At 36.5% G+C, this 25,481-nt stretch overlaps 1 protein-coding gene across 5 annotated transcripts in view; it reads right to left on the bottom strand.

Moving 5' to 3' along the window:
* Window positions 1-25,481, bottom strand: part of LPGAT1 (lysophosphatidylglycerol acyltransferase 1) — a 99,946-nt gene that overhangs the window by 21,783 nt on the left and 52,682 nt on the right. For all 5 annotated transcript variants that reach the window (XM_074322430.1, XM_074322427.1, XM_074322426.1 and 2 more), the window contains 4 exons: window positions 18,181-18,299; window positions 15,810-15,905; window positions 12,354-12,627; window positions 6,186-6,312 (listed from right to left, as the gene is read on the bottom strand). In XM_074322430.1, the coding sequence (XP_074178531.1) occupies window positions 6,186-6,312; window positions 12,354-12,627; window positions 15,810-15,905; window positions 18,181-18,299 (616 nt within the window). The remainder of the gene's footprint in view (window positions 1-6,185; window positions 6,313-12,353; window positions 12,628-15,809; window positions 15,906-18,180; window positions 18,300-25,481) is intronic.

Raw genomic sequence — 25,481 nt, 5'->3', positions numbered from 1 at the left:
ACAGGAGTTACTTTTGCTTTTATCCTTATAAACACTGTATCCCTATGATTAAAATCTACTCATGTTTAATATTCCTGTTAACTCCTTAATAGTGGCACACTGTGCCCATTACTTATTAACAGGAATAAACTGCCTTCCAGTTTATATTCCAGACAGGAATATAAAGGGGAGAGAGGAGAGGGAGAGGAAAAAGTTGTTCCCTTCAAATGCTTCTCAGACTTCAGCCTTTGGTTTCTCTTTTAAAACAAACTTTACTTTTGAAAAAGATCTATAATGTAGTTGTATGTAAACCAATAAAAAATATTTCCCTAGTTAAACAATATATAATATTGGGAAGTTAAGAGTAAGAAAAGACATCTTTTCTCTTAAAGTAGTAAGTGGCTTATATCCAATCAATGTGGAATGCTAATTTACTAATACTGGACTTAGCAACAATATACATACTTTATATATCTTAATAATAGTACTTTATACTTGTAAGGTGCTTTGTAGTTATAATACTTCTTTATCAGTATATCATTTGGTGCTCAAATGATGCATTCCCAGGCAACCTCTGGCCATCAGGGTCCCAGGTGGGCCGCCTGAGGAGCTACATGTACATTTGGTTTAATTAGTAAAGTGGCCAGGGTACTTAATCACCATTTACCACCAATTTTCTATGGAAAAAGCTCCAAACACTTCACCAAAACTTTGACTTTTGCAAGATAACAATACTACCTATTTGTAAGATAGGAGCTAGTATGTAACCATGTCACAAATTTTCACTTTCTCACTTATGTAGTATTTTAGGAAAGTATTTCACAGCAGATAGTAATGTGTATTTAGAGTTCATCTGCTCCAGAAATCCTAAAAATCAACATAAGCCTAAGAAGTAAGAAGTAAATTGACAACGTAGAAAACTGCTATAAAAATAAAAAAAATTTTTTAAACATCTGAAATAAACTATTGCTTCTTATGCTTTTTCCTAAGCATCAGTACAGAAACTTAAAATCTAGAACATGATTCTTTTCCTATCTAAATAAAGACTGTTTTCTAAGCACTTAATGTTACTGATACAGTATGGCTGGCACCACTCTGTAGGGAAAATGCCTTTCTGGCTCAAATACCTCCAACACCTGTCACAGCACGTTTCCATGAGGTACAGAAGAGGTAGCAGAATTTACTTGGTAGCCTTGGCAATAATTTCCAAAATAGAAAAGAACCGTATTAAGGAAATAAAAAACAGCCCGACCACTGATTAACGTTAAATAAATTATGCCAATTTTATTGTTTCCCAAGTGAATTTTAATGGCTAGGAACACTACAGCATAATAACAGAGTGCCCGAGCCATTGAGGGCACATTCCGTGGCTCTCAGCCGGCACCAAGATGCATCACAGTTACTGCCCTCCATGAAATTTACCTAAATTTACCTAAAATGTGATCAAAGTTACTTCATATATACAGAAACTTATCGCAAATTTAATACTTATGAATTGTTAAACTTCTTAACATGTTTGTAATTTCAACTTGGAGTTTTTCTTAAAATTATGTTTCATTAAATTACTACCACCTCAAATTTGCTTTGCTTCGATCTAACATGGCTGCCTTTTAATTGGTACAAGTATTCTAGGGTTTGTATTAGCTCTTTTCATAACCTTCTACTAACTGTATTATTTCTTTTAAAATAGAGAAATTATAATATATGCAATACTCGAAGTGGGATCTAATGAATGCTGAGCAGAACGAACTAATGCCTTGTTGACTCATGTGTATGCTCCTCTAGATTATACAGAAAAATCCAGCAAGAGTACTAACCTGCCCAGCTACGCAGAGTGACTAAGTCATCACTCCAGCTAAATTCTCTAAGAATGAGGACTGCTTTATTATTTTTTTAAAAGGTCACCTGGGGTTAAGAAGAAAGCAAATACTTTCTACATCATGTGAAGCAAAATTGGCTTGCATCATATGGGTTAGTTGTAATGTTCTGGATAAATTATGCTTAACTGCAGGAAAAAACATTCATGAGTAGTTTTTAAAATCTGCCTATAGGTGAAGACAAGTAAGCCAACATTAAGCAAACTACTATTTTTCTTATAGTTTCCAGATCACCTTTTCTTACCCTTCTGGGTACCCATTCCCCACTTTAGGCAGTTAATACTATTCAGTTTTTCTTGCCAACCTCCCACATTAAAGGAGATAAAGATCTAACCAATCATTTATATTATTCATGTTTGTGTATATATGATTTCTAATGTTGTATTTTAAATCTCTTATTGTAATTAAAAACAGTTCATCCTTGTTTAAAATTTTAAAAATATAACCAAACAATTGAAGAGTCTGAACAAAAACCAATCTTTCTGAGAATAGCAAAGAAAAAAAAAAAAGGATAAGGGGTACCATTTTGTTTAAATTTATTTTTATTTTAATGGTGTTATTCCTGCCAGTAAAAATCCAGGATAAGCAATAAACAGATTATTTTGGAATTGAGAAAGTGAAAAAACAAACCAGCTAAAAACAATCTCTTTTTCTCGGTGGCCCAGGGTGTCCTGCTGGCCTCCAACAATATGTGAGGAGACCCAGTCAATCTATGGCTGACAGAGTCTTATCCTGGGAGATGCTAAGGACGTGGCCCACATCCTTTCTCACAGGCTTCTTACAAATACTCAGAACTATCCTGACACCAAGACATTTCTGTTTTCTCTTGGCCCTTTCATTTGCCCCCCCTTGCCCATCTGAGAACAGGTCCTTCCCTTTTCCTAACATTGGTTAGAGAATGATCTCCATTAAATTACTACGAAAAAAAGAACAGTGTGTCTCCTCAACATGTTCCAAGATCCCTAGGGGGTGTGTGTGTAAATAAATAATTGAGCATAATTTGTACATTGTATTAAATAGTTGGGGTATGATTCTAAATCATAATTTAATCTCTGCTAATCTAACACATTAGAATTTTCTTTGTTATTTCTATCTCTGATAAAGATTCTATTAAAAATATATTTCTGAGACGCTTCTATTTTATTATTATAATAGAAGTTATTTTTTGGTATCAAACTAACCATTCCTCTTTTATCTTTTTAAAAAATCTTTAGGCTATTTTGAGAGTAGAGTGAAAGCTATGACTCTTCTCTATAGAAAATTGCAGACATACACAAAAGTTTGTATAGAGATCGAGCTAAAACTTTTTTTCAGGTCCATCTATGAGACCCAGATTTAAGAATCTCTGCTTCAAGTGAATTTAAGAGCCTTGCATTTGTTCCTGTTAAAATAATTTTGCTAAAAATGAACATTCTTTTTCAATTTCTAAGATCCCTATTATTCCATTCATTTTTTTATTGAATAACTATAAACTAAAATTTCTTCTATTGGTTAAAAAAGCAAGGTCAAGTATAATAGATTGCCTATATAATTTAATGTTTTCTTCCTTGTCTCATTTCTTTTTGTTTGCTAGGAAGATCGACATATAGCCAACGCAGATACAATCTACATATGTCCAAAACATATATCCAATAGCCACGTATTCCTGGGCATTAGAATTCAGCTTCATTTATAGAGTATAATTAAAAAACTGAAAGCTAGATGTTTCATATGTATGAAAATAAAACTATTCCTGGAGAAATTCTTCCAGGGCCTAGCACACTGCTTTGTACATAGTAAGTGCTCAATAATTTCAGTAAAATGGAAAACATATGTGGAATGGAGTCAGAATAGTCATCAGGAATTATTTTCTTATGTTATACATGAACTTTATAATACAGCAATGTAAGTCACATGGTAGAATCAACTATAATTTTATAGTCATTCCTCACATATCAAAAACCCAAACTGTAATATTTAATTTTAAGTTTTAAAATTTAAGTTTCAAATTACTCCAACTCTGTACTTATATTTAAAACTCTGATGGTTTACATAGATGAAAACATGCTAATGATCTATTATCAAAGGGTCTGTAGTTTGAGTACTTTTCCTCTTGAATTGAGGGCTTTGTTGGCAATTGTGATCCTCCTTGGGACTAAGGTCACTTTATAATTTAGTTGCTGTTGGTTGAGATCTTTGACCAGGAAATGAAGATAAATGGCTTAAAAAGAGATCCAGGCCTTATTTATCATAATAATACTTTGATATGAGGTGTGATAACAAAAATATGGTGAATGCTTAAATTTTTAAAAAAATTATTACAGTATAAGATACATTGCCATTAACCCCCCTCAAAATACTTCCCCCTCGCTTCGATCACACTTATCCCATCGTTCTTGCCACTTTCTGAAGCAGTTTGGGAAGTCCTCTTTCATGACTGTCTTTAGTTGTGCTGTTGTGGCTGCCTCCATGTCCTGAATCGATTCAAAACGGTTACCTTTCATGGTTATTTTGACTTTGGGGGAAGAGCCAGAAGGTGCACAGTGCCAGATCCAGTGAGTGAGGAGGATGAAGACACACCAAAATGTTTTTATTTGACAGAAATTGCCGTACCAGAAGTGATGTGTGACACAGAGCCTTTGTGATAAAAAAATATAGTGACTGCTGCTGCCGAGTGCCATCCAACGGAAAGGCAAGGATCTTCAATACGGGAGCAGCGTGTTGAACCTTGGTAACAGTGTGTGACAAATTTCAACTTGTTCAGTGCAGTCAGTGGAGTGTGAGCCACACCTGAGAGAAGGTGTGTTTTAAAGTGTGCCATAAATCATCCTCCATCATGACAATGCTCTACATCATTTCTGGTACATGGCAATTTCTGTCAAATAAAAACATTACAGTGTGTCCTCATCCACCTTACTCACCAGATCTGGCACCGTGCAACTTCTGGCTCTTCCCCAAAGTCAAAATGCTTCAGGATATTGAGGCAGCCATGACAGCGCAACTAAAGACACTCATGAAAGAGGACTTTCCAGAACTGCTTCAGACTGTGGCAAGAACGATGGGATAAGTATGTCTGAAGTGAGGGGGAATATTTTGAGGGGAATTAATGGCAATGTGTCTTTTACTGTAATAATTTTTTAAATTTAAACATTAACTGTACTGTTTGATCACACCTCATATAATACCTATATATATTTACATAAAACTCTTTAAAAAATCTCAAAAAGCTAGCACAGAATATTCAATGTTACTGCTGTTGTTTATACAAATGACAAGCACATTAAAATGTTAAAAATTTAATGTGTAAGTCATAGCGAAATTGTCAGTTTAATCATTTAGAAAATCTTACATGACTTAATGCTTTAAAAAATTCTATTTCCATTCATACAAACCTACTCAATAAAAAATGAATATATATTTATCCTTGATGTTTGCCCTTTAAGTAAGTTAATCACTTTTACTCAAGAGTTTCCGACAATTAAGTAATCACAGTGCCTCTAGAATGTCATTTTTAGAGACTTTTATCACTCAGTGAAAATACTACTTCAAATGATATTTTCATGTTAAAAATTCAGCATAACAGGCCGGCCCGGTGGCTCAGGCGGTTAGAGCTCTGTGCTCCTAACTCTGAAGGCTGCCGGTTCGATTCCCACATGGGCCAGTGGGCTCCCAACCACAAGGTTGCCAGTTCAATTCCTCGAGTCCCGCAAGGGATGGTGGGCTCTGCCCCCTGCAACTAAGATTGAACACGGCACCTTGAGCTGAGCTGCCTCCCGGATGGCTCAGTTGTTGGTTGGAGCGCGGGCTCTCAACCACAAGGTTGCCAGTTCAATTCCTCGAGTCCCGCAAGGGATGGTGGGCAGCGCCCCCTGCAACTAAAATTGAACATGGCACCTTGAGCTGAGCTGCCGCTGAGCTCCCAGATGGCTCAGTTGGTTGGAGTATGTCCTCTCAACCACAAGGTTGCCGGTTCGACTCCCACAAGGGATGGTGGGCTATGCCCCCTGAAACTAGCAACGGCAACTGGACCTGGAGCTGAGCTGCACCCTCCACAACTAAGACTGAAAAGAACAACAACTTGAAGCTGAACAGAACCCTCCACAACTAAGATTGAAAAGGACAACAACTTGACTTGGAGAAAAGTCCTGAAAGTTCACACTGTTCCCCAATAAAGTCCTGTTCCCCTTCCCCAATAAAATCTTAAAAAAAAAAAAAAAAAAAAATTCAGCATAACAATATTTAGTCCATTACACTCACTATCAATTAAACATTTAATATTAAAACATTCACAGTGTCCTGAGACAGTACTTCATGTTGGAGATATTCTTAGTCCTAAAGTAGAATTCTTACCTGTAATGTACATGTGTGACTCTTGGTTTTCTATATCCAAGGATCCAGGTTTGAATATCTATGGGTTCAGCTTTGGGGTAAGCTATGGTTGTATCTATTATCCACTGGAGGCCTTTCGATTTGCTATCTGAGAACAAAGAAAAAAACGACTTAAAATTGAATCAATTTTTATATTATTTATAAGTAACATAGTATAGATTACTTGAGGATTATAAAGCATACTGACATACTTTTTTGCTTTAAGAAAACAGGATGAATTTTGATGTTAACTGTTCTATATGATGCACTTAGGATGAAATTAAGCACTTCCTATTATATTATAAAACAGACGAGTCTCTAACAAATTAACAAATAACAGCATTGTTATTTATTAGACATGCATCATTCAAGTATTCAATACAATTATGCACCATCAAGATCTAATTTATATTTTATCACACAAAAACTGGCTTATGAAAAAAGGTCAGAGCTGAAGTATCACATCACAAAAATGAAAAACAGACATCAAAACCACACAAAAACATCCACTAAATAGAACTCAATATAATATGAATACCAAGGTTTGTGATACCTGGGAGACATTAATAAATATTGGAATAAGGCAATAAAATTAAGCATTGTATTAATGCACATGATTGTCATTTGTTGCTCTTCTTTAAAACAAAACAGAAAAATTCCTCCCATTTTAGCAAGAGTTACATAGAAATAAAGGAGTAAACTTGTCTGCCCTTGGTAGGTACAGCAGATAACTATTGTTGTGAGAGGGAATGAGGAAGTTCTGTTAACTTTGGTGCTTTGCATGCTGTTTTTATTGCCAGCATGGAGTACAAAGTTGAGGAAGAATTGAGAGGGGAATCCTCCAGAGAATGCTGATAGCCAGACTTCAACATGTAATGGTCTGTGCTTTGTTTGAGTTATTTAAGAGATCCCTAAAAAATAAAACTTATTTTCAAACATAAGTCCAAATGTGCATTAGGAATCAATGATATTTTACTTGTGTATGTCAAATAATTATGAACTGGCCTTAAATTCTTTAAAAATTTAGCCAACATCCTGAAGGGAAAATAATACCTATAAAAGAAATGTGGAAAAAAAAAATTTTAAATAACATATTGCTAAAAGAACAGAGTTTATGTAACAAAACTCATTTTGACAAGCTCCCAGTGATGTACATGCTGAAATGTATACTGATGTCTGCAACTTAGGTCGAGATGCATTAAAAAATAAAAGGCAAGATGGACTAATGGATGGACAGAAGGATGGAGATATGACAAAGCAAATATAGTAAAATGTTAATTATAGAATTTAGTTGGTCAGCTCATGGATATTATTAGTTTCAGGTATACAAAGCAACGTAATAGACATTTAAACCCCTCATAAAGTGATAACTCCCCTCCCCCAAGCTACTACCTCTCTGACGTCTTATACAGCTGTTACAATACCATCGAGTATCTTCCCTATGTTGTGCTCCACAACCTGTGACTATATGTACCCATGTATTTAGTTACAGTTGACATTCAGTATTATTCTACTTCAGCTTCAGGTGTATAGCGCATTGGACACAGTCTATAAAGTGATCCCCCTGATAAGTCTAGTGCCCATCTGGCACCTTACATGATCTTTACAACACTGTTTATTATATTCCCCATACTGTATTAAGTACCAATTTGTATTTCTTAATACCTTCACCTTTTCACCCTGCCCCCCACCCCAATCCCATCCATCACCCTGATAGATTTGGTACCTATCTGGAACCATACCTAATTATTACATTGCTGCTATATTCCTTATGCTGTACCCTACATTCCCATAACTGCCATGTAACAACCAATTTGTACTTCTTAATCCCTTCCCCTTTCACCCGTCCTTAACCCCCTCACATCTTAAAGAAGTCTCTCTAAGATTCCTTGTAATACTGGTTTGGTGGTGGTGAACGCCTTCAGCTTTTTCCTGTCAGGGAAACTCCTTATCTGTCCTTCAATTCTAAATGATACCTTTACTGGGTAGAATAATCTTTGTTGTATGTCATTGCTTTTCATCACTTGGAATATTTCCTGCCACTCCCTTCTTGCCTGCAAAGTTCCTGTTAAGAAATCAGCTGCCAGTTTTATGGGGGGCTCCCCTATAGGTAACTAACTGCTCTTCTCTTGCTGCTTTTTAGATAATCTCTTTGTCTTTAACCTTTGGCATTTTAATTATGTCTTGGTGTGGGCCTCTTTAGGTTCATCTTGTTTGGGACTCTCTGTGCTTCCTGGGCTTGTATGTCTATTTCCTTCACCAGGTTAGGGAAGTTTTCTGTCATTATTTCCTCAATTTGTTGGATTCTTTGTTCTTTTTGCTGCTCTGGTTGGGTGTTTTCTGCTACCTTATCTTCTACATCACTGGCTGGATCCTCTGCTTCATCTAATCTACTGCTGATTCCCTGTAATATATTCTTCATTTCCATTATTATATCTTTTATTTCTGATTGCTTCTTTTTCATGGTTCCCATCTCCATTTTTATGCTTCCTCTCTACTGAAGTTCTCCCTGAGATCACTGAGCATTCTTATAACCAATGTTTGGAACTCTGTGTCTGATAGATTGCTTATCTCTGTTTCATTCAGTTCTTTTTCTGGAACTTTGTTCTGTTATTTGGGACATGTTTCTTTGCCTCTCCATTTTGGCTGCCTCCATGTGTTTGTTGCTGTGTATTAGGTAGGGCTGCTACATCTTCCAGTCTTAGTAGAGTGGCCTTATGTACTAGGTGTGCTGCGGGGTTCAGTGGTGCAGTCTTTCTGGTCACCTGAGCCACGTGCTCCAGGTGTGTCCCTTGTATGGGTTGTGTGTGTTCTCCTCTTGTAGTTGAGCCTTGGTTGATAACTGCACTCAATTGGAGGGGCTCACTGGTTGTGAGGACTGGCCTTGACTACAGTGGAGAAGTTGCTGTGCAGGGGCTGATCCTACGAGGCAGGATCTGCCTCAGCAGGACGCTGGTGTCTTCCTGATCCGCCCCCTGGGTATGTTGTACTTGAACGTGGCTGGGTAATGCTCCAGCTCGTTTTGAAGCTGGCCACTGGGAGTACCAGACCCAGGACAACCTTGGAGTGGATCTGCTGTAGGTCAAGTTAAACTACAGCCCGTGCGCCACCTGGGGCTGCTGGCAGAAGCTACAAAGAAGTCCGCAGATGGCTGCCATCCATGTTGTGCATGGAAGCACCTTGAAGGCCAAGCCATGAACCAAGGCTGGGTGCAGCTAGTGCTGTGCTTAGGGCTGCTCAGCCAGAGGTACAGGACATGCTTTAGCCAGATGATGCTTGTCTGGGTTCCGCAAATCTTTGAGAGACCCTAGAAATATGTGCAGCTTGAGCCAAAGCAGGTGGTCTACACGAAAACGCCGCAGGAAGCGGCCTGGGTGTGCCAGAAAGTTGGGCGGGGCCGGGTCTCAAATTGCCAAGGAGTGGATACTCAAGATATGGCGGCCACCTGCATCTGCACGCAGGGAAGGGAGAGGGCTCAGCAAAGAAACAATGGCTTCTACCAACTCCTCCATTCAGGGGAAATCCGCCTCTCTAGCCCCCGTCCCAAGTCAGACAACTCAGTTCCCCATCATATGTCCCTGCCGCCTTTCCAGCTGCTGCCTCAGTGCTGGAGCTCAGAGCGAGTGATTCCACTGGTGGGTAAGTCCGCACACATGGTCCCTTTAAGAGGAGCCCCTGTGAGTGCAGCCGCACTCAGTCTCACTCAGTCACAATCTCCGCTGGGTTTCACAACCAAAAATTATGTGACTTCTCTCCTGGGCACTGGAACCCTAGGCTGGAGTGGGGCTGGGATCTCTTTCCCTTCTAGGGGATGGGGAGGGATCCCCACAGCCCAAATATCCCTCTCGATCTTCAATGGTCACACGCAGCTGTGGGACCAGCCTGACCGTGTCTCTGCCCCTCCCACCAGTCTGTGGAGGTGGCTTCTTCTGTGCATCCTTAGTTGAAAGGCTTCAGTTCAGCTTGATTTTAGGCGATTCTCAATAATGGTTGCTTCATAGATTATTAATAGTTGTAATTTTGATGTGGTTGTCAGAGAAGGTAAACACAGCATTTAACTACTGCGCCATCTTTGTTGTCTGAACCAACTTATGGATATTAACTGTAAAATTCTTACAACTTTTCCATTTGTTTGAAAAATTTTATAATAAAATCATGGGGAAAAAATCAGAGTTCAGTTTTATATCTATTAAATCATACAACAAAGAAAAAAAACTAATCCTTTTAATCAGATCCAACTTAGTTTTGGTATGTGCATGGACCACCTATTAAAAGACACAAAGGCATGGTTTGTGTTTCTATGGAATAGAACACTAAATAATGAATATGAACAGTAAAGAAAATAAAATACAAAATACCGAAACATAGGGGAAAAATGGTAAAATACAAGTAAAACTAATTTTCAGGTATACAACTTTCTAGAATTTCTTATGATTTTCCCTTAACAGCTGGAATAAAATTTTTAACTAAGGTACGATAAATAATAAACTACTTTGCTTTGGTTATAAATAGAAATTATCTTGCTCCCAAGGAAAAAACCATTTTTCTTCACCATTGTGTAACTAGCATGATAACTGTCCCTGCCTTTGAGATCTAGAACATCACAGGGGATTGACTGGATAAAACAATTTAAAAACAGCAGTCTTAATTAGTGCAACGAATCCTATTTGGAAGACCTTCCCTTCAAGCTTTGGCTTGGCTGACATTGCCACAGAGTCTCTTTAGCAGTGAAGCTATTCTGAACTTTCCTTTTCTATTAAAAAACTCTTTCCATTTGTCTTTGTAATACATGATGAAAGATTAAGAGAACTGACTGTCTAGCTGCTTAGAAAAAAAAACAAATGAAAGGAAAACTCTGTAGTCTCCCAGGCATTATTTCTATGTTTGGTCCTGTCCTTATTGTCATTTATAAAGACATATTTCTGAGGACCTATTATTTCTATTTTTACTTTATCTAAAGAATATTTTTTAAAATAGCAAAATGCTACTAAGGACACAGACCAAGTGAGTTTCTTTCTTTTTTTTTTTTACCCCTAAGTGAGTTTCTTTCAGTTTCTATCACCAAACTTTCATAGTGTCTTAGATAAACTTGTTCATAACAGCCTTTATGCTGTTGGCACAAATATAGCCTGCAAACCTTCACAAGGCTGTCACGAGGCTGTCTCCAAGATATATAGTTGCATCTTTGAGTGTGTTTTACTTCTTCCTGGCCATAAAAGTAATACATACTCATTATTTTTAAAAATCCAGAAAAGCATTAAGAAATGAGAAAAAATCATCCATAATGTTACAACTCAGCGAAGCAATCACTACTCACATTTTGGTATCTTACCTTTCACTCATTTCCTACTGCCTTATTGTTTCTATATTTGAGCTCAAATGTTTTCACCACAGTTGTATGTTCCTCCCACATCATTAACATAGAGCATAAGCATTTTTCTAAGCCAATAAAGATGCCCTATAAACATCATTGGTAATGATTGAGCTGTATTCTGTTGTACGGATATTTGATAATTTCTTAACCAGTCTCCTTTCTGGTTATTTCCAATCGTTTGCTATTATAAGTAATGCTGTGATAAACTTCTTCGCCAGTATTTCAGATTCTTTCCTTTTGATAAGTATTAGTTGCAGTGGAATAAATGAGTCATTTTTAAATATTTTCAAGCTCTTAATAAATACTGCCTAACTGCATTCATTCTCTGTATTACAAACAAAAAACTTTCTAAATCTGATAAATGATAAATTACTATTCTAATTTGCATTATCTATGATTAGTTTTACAAATTAGTCACTTCTCTCCCTATATCTTTTAATCTAGCGATTCCACTTCTAGGAATGTACCCCACAGAAATACTTGCACAAATACGCAAAGATATTTACAGGAATGTTTACTACAGCGGTGGGAATGGCTAGAAGTAAGGACAGCTAAGGTAGGGGAAAGACACCTTCATCTTTACGCATTTCTGTATTATTTGAAAAAACTGTTGTAAGCATGGACTACTTTTATAAATAAAAACATTTAAAAACTATATTTTCACCTCCCTCAGTGTTATTTCTATTATAATATAGAAAAGGACAACAATGCTATCTTCTAGAACCCCAGAAAATCCTTTAATTCCAACAAAGGAAAACATGTGAAAACCATCATACCTAATTCTTTAGCATCTCCTCCTGCTGGACTTCCATTTTCCTGTCGTGCTACAAGTGCACTCAAAATAACTTTTGTTGCTCCAATCCTTGGCAGAGTGACATGTGTAAGAAATGGTAAGTTATTTTTCTTGGCAAATGCCTGACTTGTTTCTCGCCTCTTCCTGAGGAAGCCCCCTTCTGGAAATAAAACAATCCATTTTCGATCTCTGTTCCTGTAATTATTTTCTAGGTGCCTCTTGAGAAGAAGAAGCTGTTGGTCACGATGAAGTTTTCCCTAGAAGGCAGACACACACATAAATATACTTACGTTTGAAATGAAAATGCCATAAAATTAAATAGAAATAACAACTTGTAAAGTAAAACTCAATCATAGACTAGGATAATGATTTCCCCCCACTTACTGCCTATCTTGACCAAAGTGGTAAAAAGGTATTAGCACTTATATAAATAAACTCTTCTTCCTAAAGGAAAAAAATTGCTCTAATTGCCCCTGAAAGTTCATTCATTCATCAATTCAGTGACTGTTTACTGAGTGCCTACTACTTGCCAGGCACTGTCCTACACAGGAGAGAGAGAGAAGAGACCCTCATGGAGCTTACTGGAGTGGGGAAGATAGTAAATACAGAATGTAAATTCAGTTGGTGATACGTCTTAGGAAAAAAAGAGGAAGAGGATAGAGAGGGTCAAGAGTTCAAAGGAAGTGAAATTTGAACAGAGCTGACAGTGTGAGGGGAAAAGCCACGGGAAGATGAGAGGCAGAGTATTCCAGGTGACGAGAACAAAAAGGAGAAAGCTCCCTGAGCTGGGAACAAGTGTGACATGTTCAAAGAACTGTACCAAGGCCAGCACGGCTGAAGTGTAATGAATGAGGAAGACAGAGCAAGAGAGGAAATTCGGAGAGAGGCAGACAACAGATACGTAGGATGGGTCTTGCACTTGGTAAGTGGTTTGGGGTAGGAAGTCACTGGATAGTTTTGAACCAGGGAGTGTCTTGATCTTATTTACATTTAAAAAAAAATCTGCTGGCTCCAATAACATAAAAACTACAGAATAAATTAGGAGACTATTGCAGTTGTCCAGACAAAGGAGTTTAATGAGGTTCAACTATGGTGTATTGATGAGAAGTGAATATATTCAGGGAAAAACCTGCCAAGTGAGGCTAACAGGACACTGATGCATTAGATCTTAGTTGTGAAAGAAAGAGAGGAAAGAGGGTGACTTGGAGACTGAAAGCAGGAATCCTGAAAAATCTGTAGGAATGCCCCAAACCCACAACTAAATATCACAAAGGTTCTTTCTTCCTGTATGATCAATTTGCTAATAATTTTCCAGCCAACAAATTACAGAAGCTCTCCAAAATAATTTGTATGCTTTCAGTCTTTAAATTATTCCACATGCAAAACAAGTAAGGTGTTTTCTTAGCTAGTTTACTGAATTGAATTATGATTGTTATGTATTTAAGTTCCCAAGTCTATATGTAAAATATTTTTAACATTCTTGGAAATATCTTGTCAAAATTGTCTAGCAGCAGTTTCAAGAGGTTTTCTTTACCATTAATACTTTTTTCTCTTCCCTCCCTCCATGTTATAGATTTTTATTACCATCTATCAGGGGGAAAATGTTGCTCTTTAGAAATGAATTTGCAAATCTCTCTGATATTTTGAAATAAAATCTTTAAGTATACAAATCTTTACATTGTAATATGAAGAAAAATATTTTACAGTACATTATTTTCTACTTTCATCCCGTCAAAGTACATCCATAATTTAGCCTCTTCTTGATAGCTGGGAATCATATTAGGGTCAACTGTTATACTATACTATAAATTCAATAATTTCCTTAGACTCCCATGATGCAAAAGGCTCAGCTAGTTTTCCCTCGTGATTCCCCTAGACTGCTAAGCTTTGATTGTTGGTTCTGCTGTCTTCCCCTCCAGCGATACTCTGAGATGTTAGGCTAGTTTCTTTGTTCTGATCACTGTTTATTTTGCCTCAACCTTGTGGCTGGCTAATCCCTGTTGCTACTTCTTCCTGAGGTTCCAGTGAAAGCGTCTATTCATCTCTCTGATCAGAAGAACCAGGGGTGTTTCCAGAAGAAACCAGATAATTGTACAGCATGTGAAAAATAAAAATATGTTCTGTACATAAAGCTGTTTGGAGTAAAGTGTATGTGTTTTGTGACACCTACTTTCATAGAGCTTAGAATTTTTGTACACACTTCCAGCTAATTTCTGAATTTGCGGTTGTTAGGAGAGGCTTAATTAGATTCACCAGTTATTCATTAAGTACTTATGTGCAAGGTTCTATACAATCCAGGTTGAAGTTGCTAAATATATAAACACCAATTAAGTGTGGCATTACCATACATAAAAATGCTAGCATATCATATTTCAATAATCCATTTTTGAGAAAATAAAGTGTGTGATACTAATATTGTATCAGGGAAACCCTACCGTGTTTCCCCAAAAATAAGACCTAGCTGGACCATCAGCTGTAATGTGTCTTTTGGAGCAAAAATTAATATAAGACCCGATCTTATTTTACTATAATATAATATAATTAATATAATATAATATAATATAATATAATATAATATAATATAATATAATATAATATAATATAATATAATATAATATAATATAATATAATATAATATAATATAATATAATATATAACATAACATAATATAATATAATATAGTAATACCGGGTCTTATATTAATTTTTGCTCCAAAAGACGCATTAGAGCTGATGGTCCGGCTAGGTCTTATTTTCGGGGAAACACGGTATAATGTAGTGTTGACTTGGTAAGAGCGCATGAGACTTTTTCCTACACTAAATTGTTCCTAATGCTTGGGACCCATTCCACCTTCTAGCAAACCCATACTCATTCTTTAGATTTATACCAAATATCATCTCCTGCTCTAAAGTTTTTCTGGCTTCACAGAAATCCCATGTCCTCACTTTTCCTACTATGAATTCTCAAAATATTTCCTCTATGAATTTAGTAATCTCACTACTCGTAAACTTGTTTGTTTCCTAATAATCTCCCTACTGCTAATCTATATACCGAGTATAACAGTGACTTGTAGATAACGGTGACAATACAGATGACAACAGTGGTAATCACAATAAAAATGAGGATGAAGGTCGCAGGCACTGTTCTGAGTGCTTCACATGTGTTACTTCATTTAACCCCCATACCAACCCTATGAGGAAAGCACCTATTGTTCTCATTAGAGATTAGAGTATTTATATTATCGGCATTTTAATGCTTATAATGCTTGCATATTCAAGTTCAGATTGAAATAAATGATTTAAGGAACAAAAAGTCAGAGGAAGAGCTCCCTGACATACTAGAACTGGCTCTATTATAATTGGTTTTGTTACACCTCTTTTTACAATAAAGAATAAGTATGATCAGGCTGTCACTGTGAAGAAATATGCTCATTACTTACCTGTCTTATAAAGAAATCTCCATGAATTAGAGAAACAATTCCAAAGTTTGTGTACTTAAAAATATGATCCATCAACCACATCATTTGAGCAACAACCTAAAATATTTAAAAACAAGAAATAATTAAATGTTGGATAAAAGAAACCTGACTATAGTCTAGCCAACTCTTACATTTTGAGAGCACTTTCTTGGAATGTCGTAGTACTTCATGGAGTACACAATAAATCAAGTAAATGTTCATACTTATAAATATAAATTAATACTGCCTTAACTTATTAGGCAAGAGGTAAAAACTATACTTCCAGCTTTGTATCTCTCAATTACTTCTTTATGAAAAATGATAAAAATTTCTTCAAGATTTCAAATTGGGGGCCGCCGGATGGCTCAGTTGGTTAGAGCACGAGCTCTTAACAACAGGGTTGCCGTTTTGATTCCCACATGGGCCAGTGAGCTGTGCCCTCCACAACTAGACTGAAGGACAACGACTTGACTTGGAGCTGATGGGTCCTGGAAAAACACACTGTTCCCCAATTAAAAAAAAAAAAAGATTTCAAATTGTTCGGCAATATCAGATCATAAAAAATGTTTAGTATAACTAATCTGAAAACAAAACAAAAAATTATTCTGGACAGAAAAATAAAATGTAGACAAACTAACTGAAATCTTTTTACAAAAGCTAACAAACAAACCAAACTTTCTTTTGTCCACATGATTAGCAATTTTTAGATTAACTAAGACTCTGGTTAATACAGTTATCATGTAATGCCAAACTGGAGTTAGAGTAATAATGTCAGGCATATTTATTCTGACCATTTTAATCATTCTTTGAGATTCAAAAACCAATTAAGGACACTGTAGGACCTCAGAATAATCACTATAAGTGTAACTATCATATCAGTAAAAGTGTTTGTTAATTGGGGATTCTCTTCATACAAAGCCAAATAAACTAGTTTTTACAAAATTTTAACATCATGAATTGAGGACAGGCAATTAACATTACTATTAAGTACAAACATATCTACACAGTGATAATCTTTTAACAATTCAAGACTGAATATAAGAAAGGACAATATATGCCACATTTCAGCATGATTATGCCTCTGCGTTTCAGATAAACATGAAAAACAGATTCCAAAATAATCAAACATCTTCCGTGACTCGCACCTCATTTTCTGACCCCTGACCTACACAATCTCTAGGACCTAAACACACCAGGCTTATTCCTGCCTTGGTGTCCTGGCTAAGATTGTCTCATGAAGGAAGAAGGCCCTTGTTTCATCACTCTGCCTTAACTAAATTCACTTCTTCAAGGACAAGTTTATGTCTTCTTCCCGCCACAAAGTTTTCTATATCGATCAAGTAGATGGGGAGCTCATCTGCCACCGAATAGTTCCCATTTTGCAATTAAGCATTGTTTGCTATACCCTCCCTGCACCGACCACTGGACTGTAGCTCCTTTAAGAGTAGGACAGTGTCCTATAGGATGTTGTTCTACACTTACAGCCGCTGACCATGAATAGGAAGCACTCAACAAACATCGACTGATTTGCTTCTTTACTATTAAGGCAAATAATATTAGCTCCATTCATTTTATATACTCTCTATTTATTTAGTTTTCTATGAATAGAACCCCTTAACTTCCAAAGTAATGATTCCTTTAAAATAAGATAATTTATTTGAAACCCACCCAGTTTATAGGTATATTTTATTTATCAATATAAGTGACGTAAATCAACAGGTCAGACACAGCCTTAGCAACACTGAATAAAATGAGCCTAATATCTTTCCTCTCAATATGCTTTGTAAATAAAATCCAAAACAATATTTACCTTATTTTCCTTTGGCTAAAGATCCCCGAGATCCTTGAATTCACTGACAAATGTTACTCTTCTAAATTAAGCAACACTATTTTTTGTGTCTGTATTTCTCAACCTGGCAATCCACCACTTTACTTCAAGATAGACAGCCCCCAATTCAAACCATATTAGCTTTGCTTTCATTCCAGTTATTTATGTATTCATTCATTCATTCATTTTTACCCAAACTTATATACAATTTTATTAAGAGTTTACTTGAGCCAAACTGAGGACATGCCCAGAAGTAAGCTCCCAACAGATTCAGAAAATGCTCTCTTTTTTTTTTTTAAACAGCTTTATACAGATATAATTCACATTATCATAGTTATTTTTTTTAAGTCTCTAAATTCCCCTCCTGGAGTGACTTAGAATTATGCACATCTTTCTTTTTAAAATTTTCTAAATTTTCAGGAAAAGTATACATATTAAAGTCTATGTTCCAAATCATAGTAAGTTACTTGAATTGATTGTTCCCGTCCCCTTTCTACGGTCTTCTGCTTCTGCCGCATGGCTTACCAGTCCTTTGTCCTGGAGGCACATCATCAGCGTACACACATCTCCCGTCGCCTGATGATTGACCAACATCACGGCTTCATCGTTTGAAATTGCTTTAACATCGTCCCCCCATTCCATCACTGTAAGAATAAACGAGCCGTCATTTTAAAGAAAGATATTACTAGAAAACTTATATTAGAAAAACTGGTATACATCAACGATGACACATCATCTAATTAAAACTTCTGAAAGTTTAAAACGAATTTTATTTCTTATAAAAATCAGGACATCGATACAACATTATGCAGAGTCCAAAAATATCCATTAAAATATAAAATGGTCATTTATTTGATCTAGAAGTTCTACTTGTTCAAATTTATCTGACAGAAAGATTAGTTCAAATAGGCAAAGATAAATGCTTAGAGGATGTTTAATGTAACTTAAGGGTTCACCAACAGGGCAATGGATAAGAAAATTATGATATAACAGAATTATCATAAAAGGATTATGATATAAATCCATTTAAAGAACTGAGGGTATCTCTATACACTAACCCAAAAAGGACTTTATCAAGTAAAAAAAGCAAATAATAAAACAGTATATATAGCATGACTCCATCTTTTTAAGGAAGAAATAAAATTTATGTTATTTAATACACTGAAGAAAGTCTGGGGGAATGAATTCCAAACTATTAATCCCAATCGTCATTGGGAGGTGGTTCCCAGAGCCCTTCAAATTCTACTTTACAATAAGATACGCAACATTACAAAAATATATTAAGTATTTTCATTTTAAAATAAGAAAACTAATAAAGGTATTACATTTATTTAAAATCTCCAGATGAACATTGCATCAAAACCTATATGTATATACACTCTAGGGAAAATAGCGGTATTTCCACGAGGTTATGCCTCATTTTATAGTAAATTTACTTCACAGAAAAAAATAAAATTGAGCATCAGTTTCAAACATCAGGATTCTACAAAGAAGCTTCTAGGGTTCCTCAGATGTCTGACATGAATCACAGAGGCTGATTATACATTAACATTCACTCATCTCACTCACTGCTATAGGGAAAGAAGTTGAGGGGCTTGTACGTAATAGTTCTGGATGAAATAGGGACCGGGAGACTTGGAGCCCACCTGCTTCACCTCTCCCAGCCTCCCTTCATCCCCAATCACCCTTCACGTCAACCCAATATACTGGAGTGCCACATGGTGGATAATCCTTAAGAAACCGAGGTAGAATACAGGTAGAACACTGGGCGATCCCACCTTCTTGAAAAATGCAACAGCACCAAATTCCCTTCACAGTGCCCTTTCCTTTCCCAAGTTCCCAATTCAGTCTGGCTGACAAGCTAACTTTACTGAAGTATATTTAAACAGCTGCTATATCGCATTGCTGGGAAGAGTATAAATTGGTACAATAGTTTTGGAAGTCAATCTGGCAATATATATCAAAAGTAAGAAATGTGAAAATTTTCTCACCCAGCAATTCCACTTCTAAGAATTCACCTTACAGACATACTTACTCATGCACAAAATGACACATATGCAAGGCTATTTATTGCAGCATTGTTTGTAAGAGCAAAGATGTAAACTAAAAAGGGAGGCTAGCTCAAATTCATAGAAATAAAGGTGGTTGCCAGGAGGGGAAAATGGGAAGTTGTTTAACTAGTACAGAGTCATGGTTTTGCAAGATGAAAAAGTTCTGGAGATTGGTTACATGATAATGTGAATATACTTAACAATACTGAACTGTACATATAAAAATGGTTATGACAGTAAGTGTAATGTTACGTGTATTTATCAAAATTAAAAACAAAAAGGAAAGACTAGTTAAATAAATTATATCTATGCAATGGAATATCACGTAATCATAGCATCTGTACAGTAATATGGAATGATATACTGTAAGTAATAAAAACAAAGTGTAGAACAGTGTGTGAAGGGTGCCACCAGTTGGGTATTTAAAAAAGACTGAAGAAAATACATTCACGAAATGAAAACTCCCCATATCATGTCTCTATTGACAACCTCTCAATGGAGAGACACGCACATACACCACTCTTTTATTAATTCATCCTTCACTAAATAAATCAGCATCAGGCACTGTTAGGTATTGTGGATATAAAATAAGTAAGAACAAAAGTATTATTCTAATAGCAGTTAAAATGCTCTGCTCAAGAAAAGTCTAGTTTGGTTCTATAAACATTGGGCTATTAAGAGGTCATGTGGAAAGTCTCCTGGTTCCACAACTACATAAACAGCTGTTTCATAACCAAATATTCCTTCAGTGCAATCTGAGCTACATGAATGGAAAACAGTAGATACCTAGGCAAAGCGTATATATGAATATAGCTATAAGTAAAAATAAGTTTCTTACATAAAATGTATCTACCTGTTTGCTTTAGTAAGTGTATTGGTTTAAATCTCAAAATACAAATTGAATTTAGAGCCCCCCTGTATTACTGGACTGAATAGTGTCCCCCCAAAATTTACATCCATCCAGCATCTGTGAATGTGACCTGATTCGGAACAGTCTTTGCAAATGTAATCAAGCTAAGAGGAAGTCATATTGGATTAGGGTGGGCCCTAAACCTAAATCCAATGTGACTGATGTCCTTAGAAGAAGAGGGAAATCTGGACACAGAGACACACAGAGAGAATGCCACGTGATGATGGAGGCAGAGATTGCAGAGATGTGTCTACAAGCCAAGGATTGCGGACAACAACCGAAGCAAGCAATAGACAAGGAAGGATCCTCCTCTAGAACATTCAGAAAAATCATGGCCCTGCCAACACCCTGATTTCAGACTTCTCAACTCCAAAACTGTGAGATAATACATTTCTGTTGTTTTAAGCTGCCCAGTTTGTGGTACTTTGTTATAGCAGCTCTCTGAAACTGATATGCCCCACCCACTCAACTCTGCTCATTCTTTCTTTCTTTTCCATTTTACTCCTCCACAAATTATAGTTTTTTTTCTTACCAAATATAGGAAAAGAATGACAGTACTGTACTTTAACCGTCTAGAACATTTTAATAGACATCTAATATTATGTACTATAAATGGTTCTCAATGTTAATTGCTATAAGACTTTCACGGTATAATCATTAAGAGTTAATCCAATACATAGTTTATCTCTCCGCTATAACTTAGCCAAATTTTATTTTCAAACTAAATGTCAATTTACTAAGACTCACATGGCATACTAAATCAAACAAGTGAAGGTAGCCAGATCAGCTTTTTATTAAGAAATTACCCTGATATAGCAATCACGTTACATTGAATTTTGTAATAATCTAAGTTTTATTCAACAATAAATTTAATTTCCAACATCTATGGTATTCTTCTTTTACCATACTTTTACCATACCATTATATACTTCAAATATCACTGTTAGAAAGTTACATGACTAACAAAATCAAGATAAAAAATGCTTGTAGAGAAAAAGCATTTATTTTATATGTGAAGCAGCTATATTTTTCCGATCATAGTTATCCCAAAACCGGTAAGTATAATAATGGAGTCAATATCTTAAGCAAAGAATTATTCACATGTTAAAGAACAGACGCTATAGATGCCTGCCAGTTATTACAATGAACTTGATTAGAACTAAAATATTTTCACACACTGTTCTATGAATTCTCAAAAAATAATTGGGTCAGGTCCACTATTTCCAAACAGAATGAAGGAGAACTGAATAAAAACTGGAAGAAAACTTCTCTAGTTGCAATTGAACTTTTCAAATTCTTGTTAAAAACCAAAGCCAAAGATTATCCTCTCAATCTCTCTCTCTCTCTCTCTCTCTCTCTCTCTCTCTCTCTCTCTCTAACATATCAATAAACCTCCTCCAAAAGACACAGACTAAAACTGATGATCAGGATAGTTTACATCTCAAAAAGAAAATAAAAACAACAATAACCCATCATAACTTCCTTAAAAGCAGTGATGTTAAAGCCATATACTGACCCACAGAACAATTAATATGGACTTAAAGGTTGCTTAATACATGATTATCATAATCTATGATTCAAAGTTCAAAAAAAAATAATGCCTGCCAGCATGTGCCATGAACTATTTTATCATTGTGCCTCGGTTTTCTCATTTATGAAACTTTAATAATATCATTAATACTACTCCAAACATATTGTGAAAATGAATGAGAGAACTGATAGAATCACAGAGATCCTGGGTAATTGGATTATGTGAGAACTGAAGTCACTTTTGAAATCACTATTAACCAGAAGAGTCATATGCCTACTGTGTCATGTAAGGTTAGGTGTTCTAATGTGAATAGTTAAGATTAAAGAGCAAAAAAGCACAAGAAACAATCTCACATAGCTTAAGAACTGTGGCTTTCAGTAGCCCACATTGGAGGCAGACTGGATGGATTTATCCAAAGTTAGGTGTTAGCAGAGCCGAAGGGGCAAGATAAAAAGAGAATGGAAACATTAATTAAGGCTGCCATGAGAAAGTAGCTTAAGGTACTAATTAATGGAGGGGAAACTGGTGAGGAAAGGAACCAAGTAAGGGGGTTAACTGAGAGAAGACGGAAGGAGGACTATTGTAATAGAGCTATTTGATGTTATCCCTCATCTCCACCCTTACACATCTTATTCAAACTCCCAGAAGAAGGGCCCAGAAATTTTGAAAAACAACCCCCTGGGTAAATCTGATGTATACTTGTAAATAAGAACCACTGGAATTGAAGCACTGATGAGTTTTATTTTTTTTAAGCAAGTATATTGAACATCATAGGAAATTGTGGTCATTACCCCTTTTTTGGCACTTAAAATTTAAAGGTTAAAATTGAGGAGGCAAATATCACCTCACCCCAGTCAGAATGGCTATTATCAACAAGACAAATAATAACAAATGTTGGAGAGGCTGTGGAGAAAAAGGAACCCTCATACACTGTTGGTGGGAATGCAGACTGGTGCAGCCGTTATGGAAGGCAGTGTGGAGGTTCCTCAAAAAATTACGAATAGAATTGCCATATGACCCAGCAATCCCTCTCCTGGGTATCCACCCAAAAAATCTGAAAACATTTAGAGATGAAGACACGTGTGCGCCAATGTTCATTGCAGCTTTGTTTACGGTGGCCAAGACATGGAAACAACCAAAATGTCCTTCGATAAATGAATTGATAAAGAAGTTGTGGTACATACACACAATGGAATACTATTCGGCAGTAAGAAAAGATGATATAGGAACATTTGTGACAACATGGATGGATCTTGAGAGAGTAATGCTGAGCGAAACAAGTCAGACAGAAAAAGCAGAGAACCATGTGATTTCACTGATATGTGGTATATAAACCAAAAAACAACAAAAGAACAAGACAAACAAATGAGAAACAGAAACTCATAGACACAGACAATAGTTTAGTGGTTGCCAGAGGGTAAGGGAGGCGGGGGCTGGGGGGTGGGAGATGAGGGTAAGGGGGATCGAATATATGGTGATGGAAGGAGAACTGACTCTGGGTGATGAACACACAATGGGATTTATAGATGATGTAATACAGAATTGTACACCTGAAATCTATGTAATTTTACTAACAATTGTCACCCCAATAAATTTAATTAAAAAAAATTAAAAAAAAAAATTGAGGAGGCAAGGCTTAAGGTATAGCTTTTGAAGGGGTTGCTTAACTGAAAAAATAATAACAGCATATATTATTAAATAGATACATAATTAAATACTAATAATCTTAATAGATAACATTTATAGACTGCTTACTATGTGCCAGGTATTTGTAATTAATAACAGAAAATAATTTACATTATTTTCTTATTTAATCTTCACAAAATCCCAAATGTGCAGCTACCATTACCCCCAATTTACAATTGAGGAAATGAGACACAAAAGGGTAAGCAGTATTTTCCAAGTTACATTGTAGTTAGGAAGTAGGGGAACTGGGATTCAAAAGCCCCGTATCATGCTGTCACTGCTGGCACGCTGCAGGTCAGAGAACTTGGCAGGCATGAACTTGGATGAGTTGCTCACACAGCCCTTGAAGTTGCCCATGATTCTGCCAAGAAATGGGGTGGACAAGCCAAGTCCCAAAGTCCTGAACAAAAAAGGTTGGTGGACAAGTGCAATAAGGAAGGGAACACAAGTGTATGGCCAAAGAATCAAGTGGTTTTTGCATGACAGTTGAATAATAACCAAGTTTAAAGAAGCACGGAGTAGCGAAGAAAGAAGTCAACGCTGTCTTTGGGCCCAGGATGCAGGCATCTTAAATTTAACATGCTCAATACAGAACCAGCTCTTTACCCTAGTCTTCTCCATCCAACAAAGGGCACGGTCATTCACCCGGTCAACTCCAGACAAAACCTAAGACTACCTCTGATTGCTCCCTTTCCTTAGTTCTCCACTTTCACTCCATTTTTAACTCCCGTGGACTGGCCCTCCGACGCTCAGCCTGCATCCCGTGTCTCTCCTTCATTACTGCCACTCTCGTCCAGGCAGCCAACAACTCTTTCTTGCGCGTCCAGTGACCTCCTAACGAGTCTTCTTGCTCCCACTCTAGCCACCTGCTAACAAGCTTCAGAAATAGTTTCCAATTCCAAATACCAATAAAATCAAAATCACCTGACTGCAAAGCATGAATTAAGAGCAGGAAAGGCAACGGTAATAACCAGTAATTAACTGGTATTTAAAAACAAAAAACAAAAACGCACAAAATAAAACAAAAGCTAACTTGTAGATACAGAGAACAGAGGGTGAAGGGGTCAACCATATGGCAATGGATGGTAACCAGACTTTGGGGGTGACCACTTTGCAGTGTATGCAGACGTATGCCCTGGAGTAAGCCTGAGACTGAACTGTGCATCGGCGGTTATTCGCCATTTTCAGCTCTAACGTGCCTATTACTATGTCAGCATCTCGCTGGGCCTTATGATTTCAGTTTTTTAAAAGGTACATTTTCTTCCATAGAAAACCTAAACTTTTCAACTGATGTAATATGATTCCCGCCATCAAGTTTGCTCACTTGTTAGGATTAAAGACAAATTGGAGTATAATGCATTACACATGAAAATATGTATCACAGAGGTAGGGAAAGAAGAAATCATTGTGAGCTAGGAGACCAAAGACATGGGGGCACGTGGCCTGGATAGAGACCTTCTGGAACAGACAGTCCTGGAAAGAATGAGAAATAAGGTTAAAACTCTAAATACAAGCCCAGATAACAGAGGTACTTTAGAAAACCGGATACTAGAATTTAGGCCAGGAAGTACAAAATTCCTTTTGTGTTACCAGGCAGGTGACAGAAGTGAGGGAAGTGGGTTTCCTACGTGACAGTAGGGAGCAGCTG

The sequence above is a fragment of the Rhinolophus sinicus genome, linkage group LG17 (assembly GCF_036562045.2).
Source record: "Rhinolophus sinicus isolate RSC01 linkage group LG17, ASM3656204v1, whole genome shotgun sequence".
Lineage (NCBI taxonomy): Eukaryota > Metazoa > Chordata > Mammalia > Chiroptera > Rhinolophidae > Rhinolophus > Rhinolophus sinicus.
Note: the sequence above shows the minus strand (reverse complement) of the source record. Positions and strands in the feature narration are given on the sequence as shown.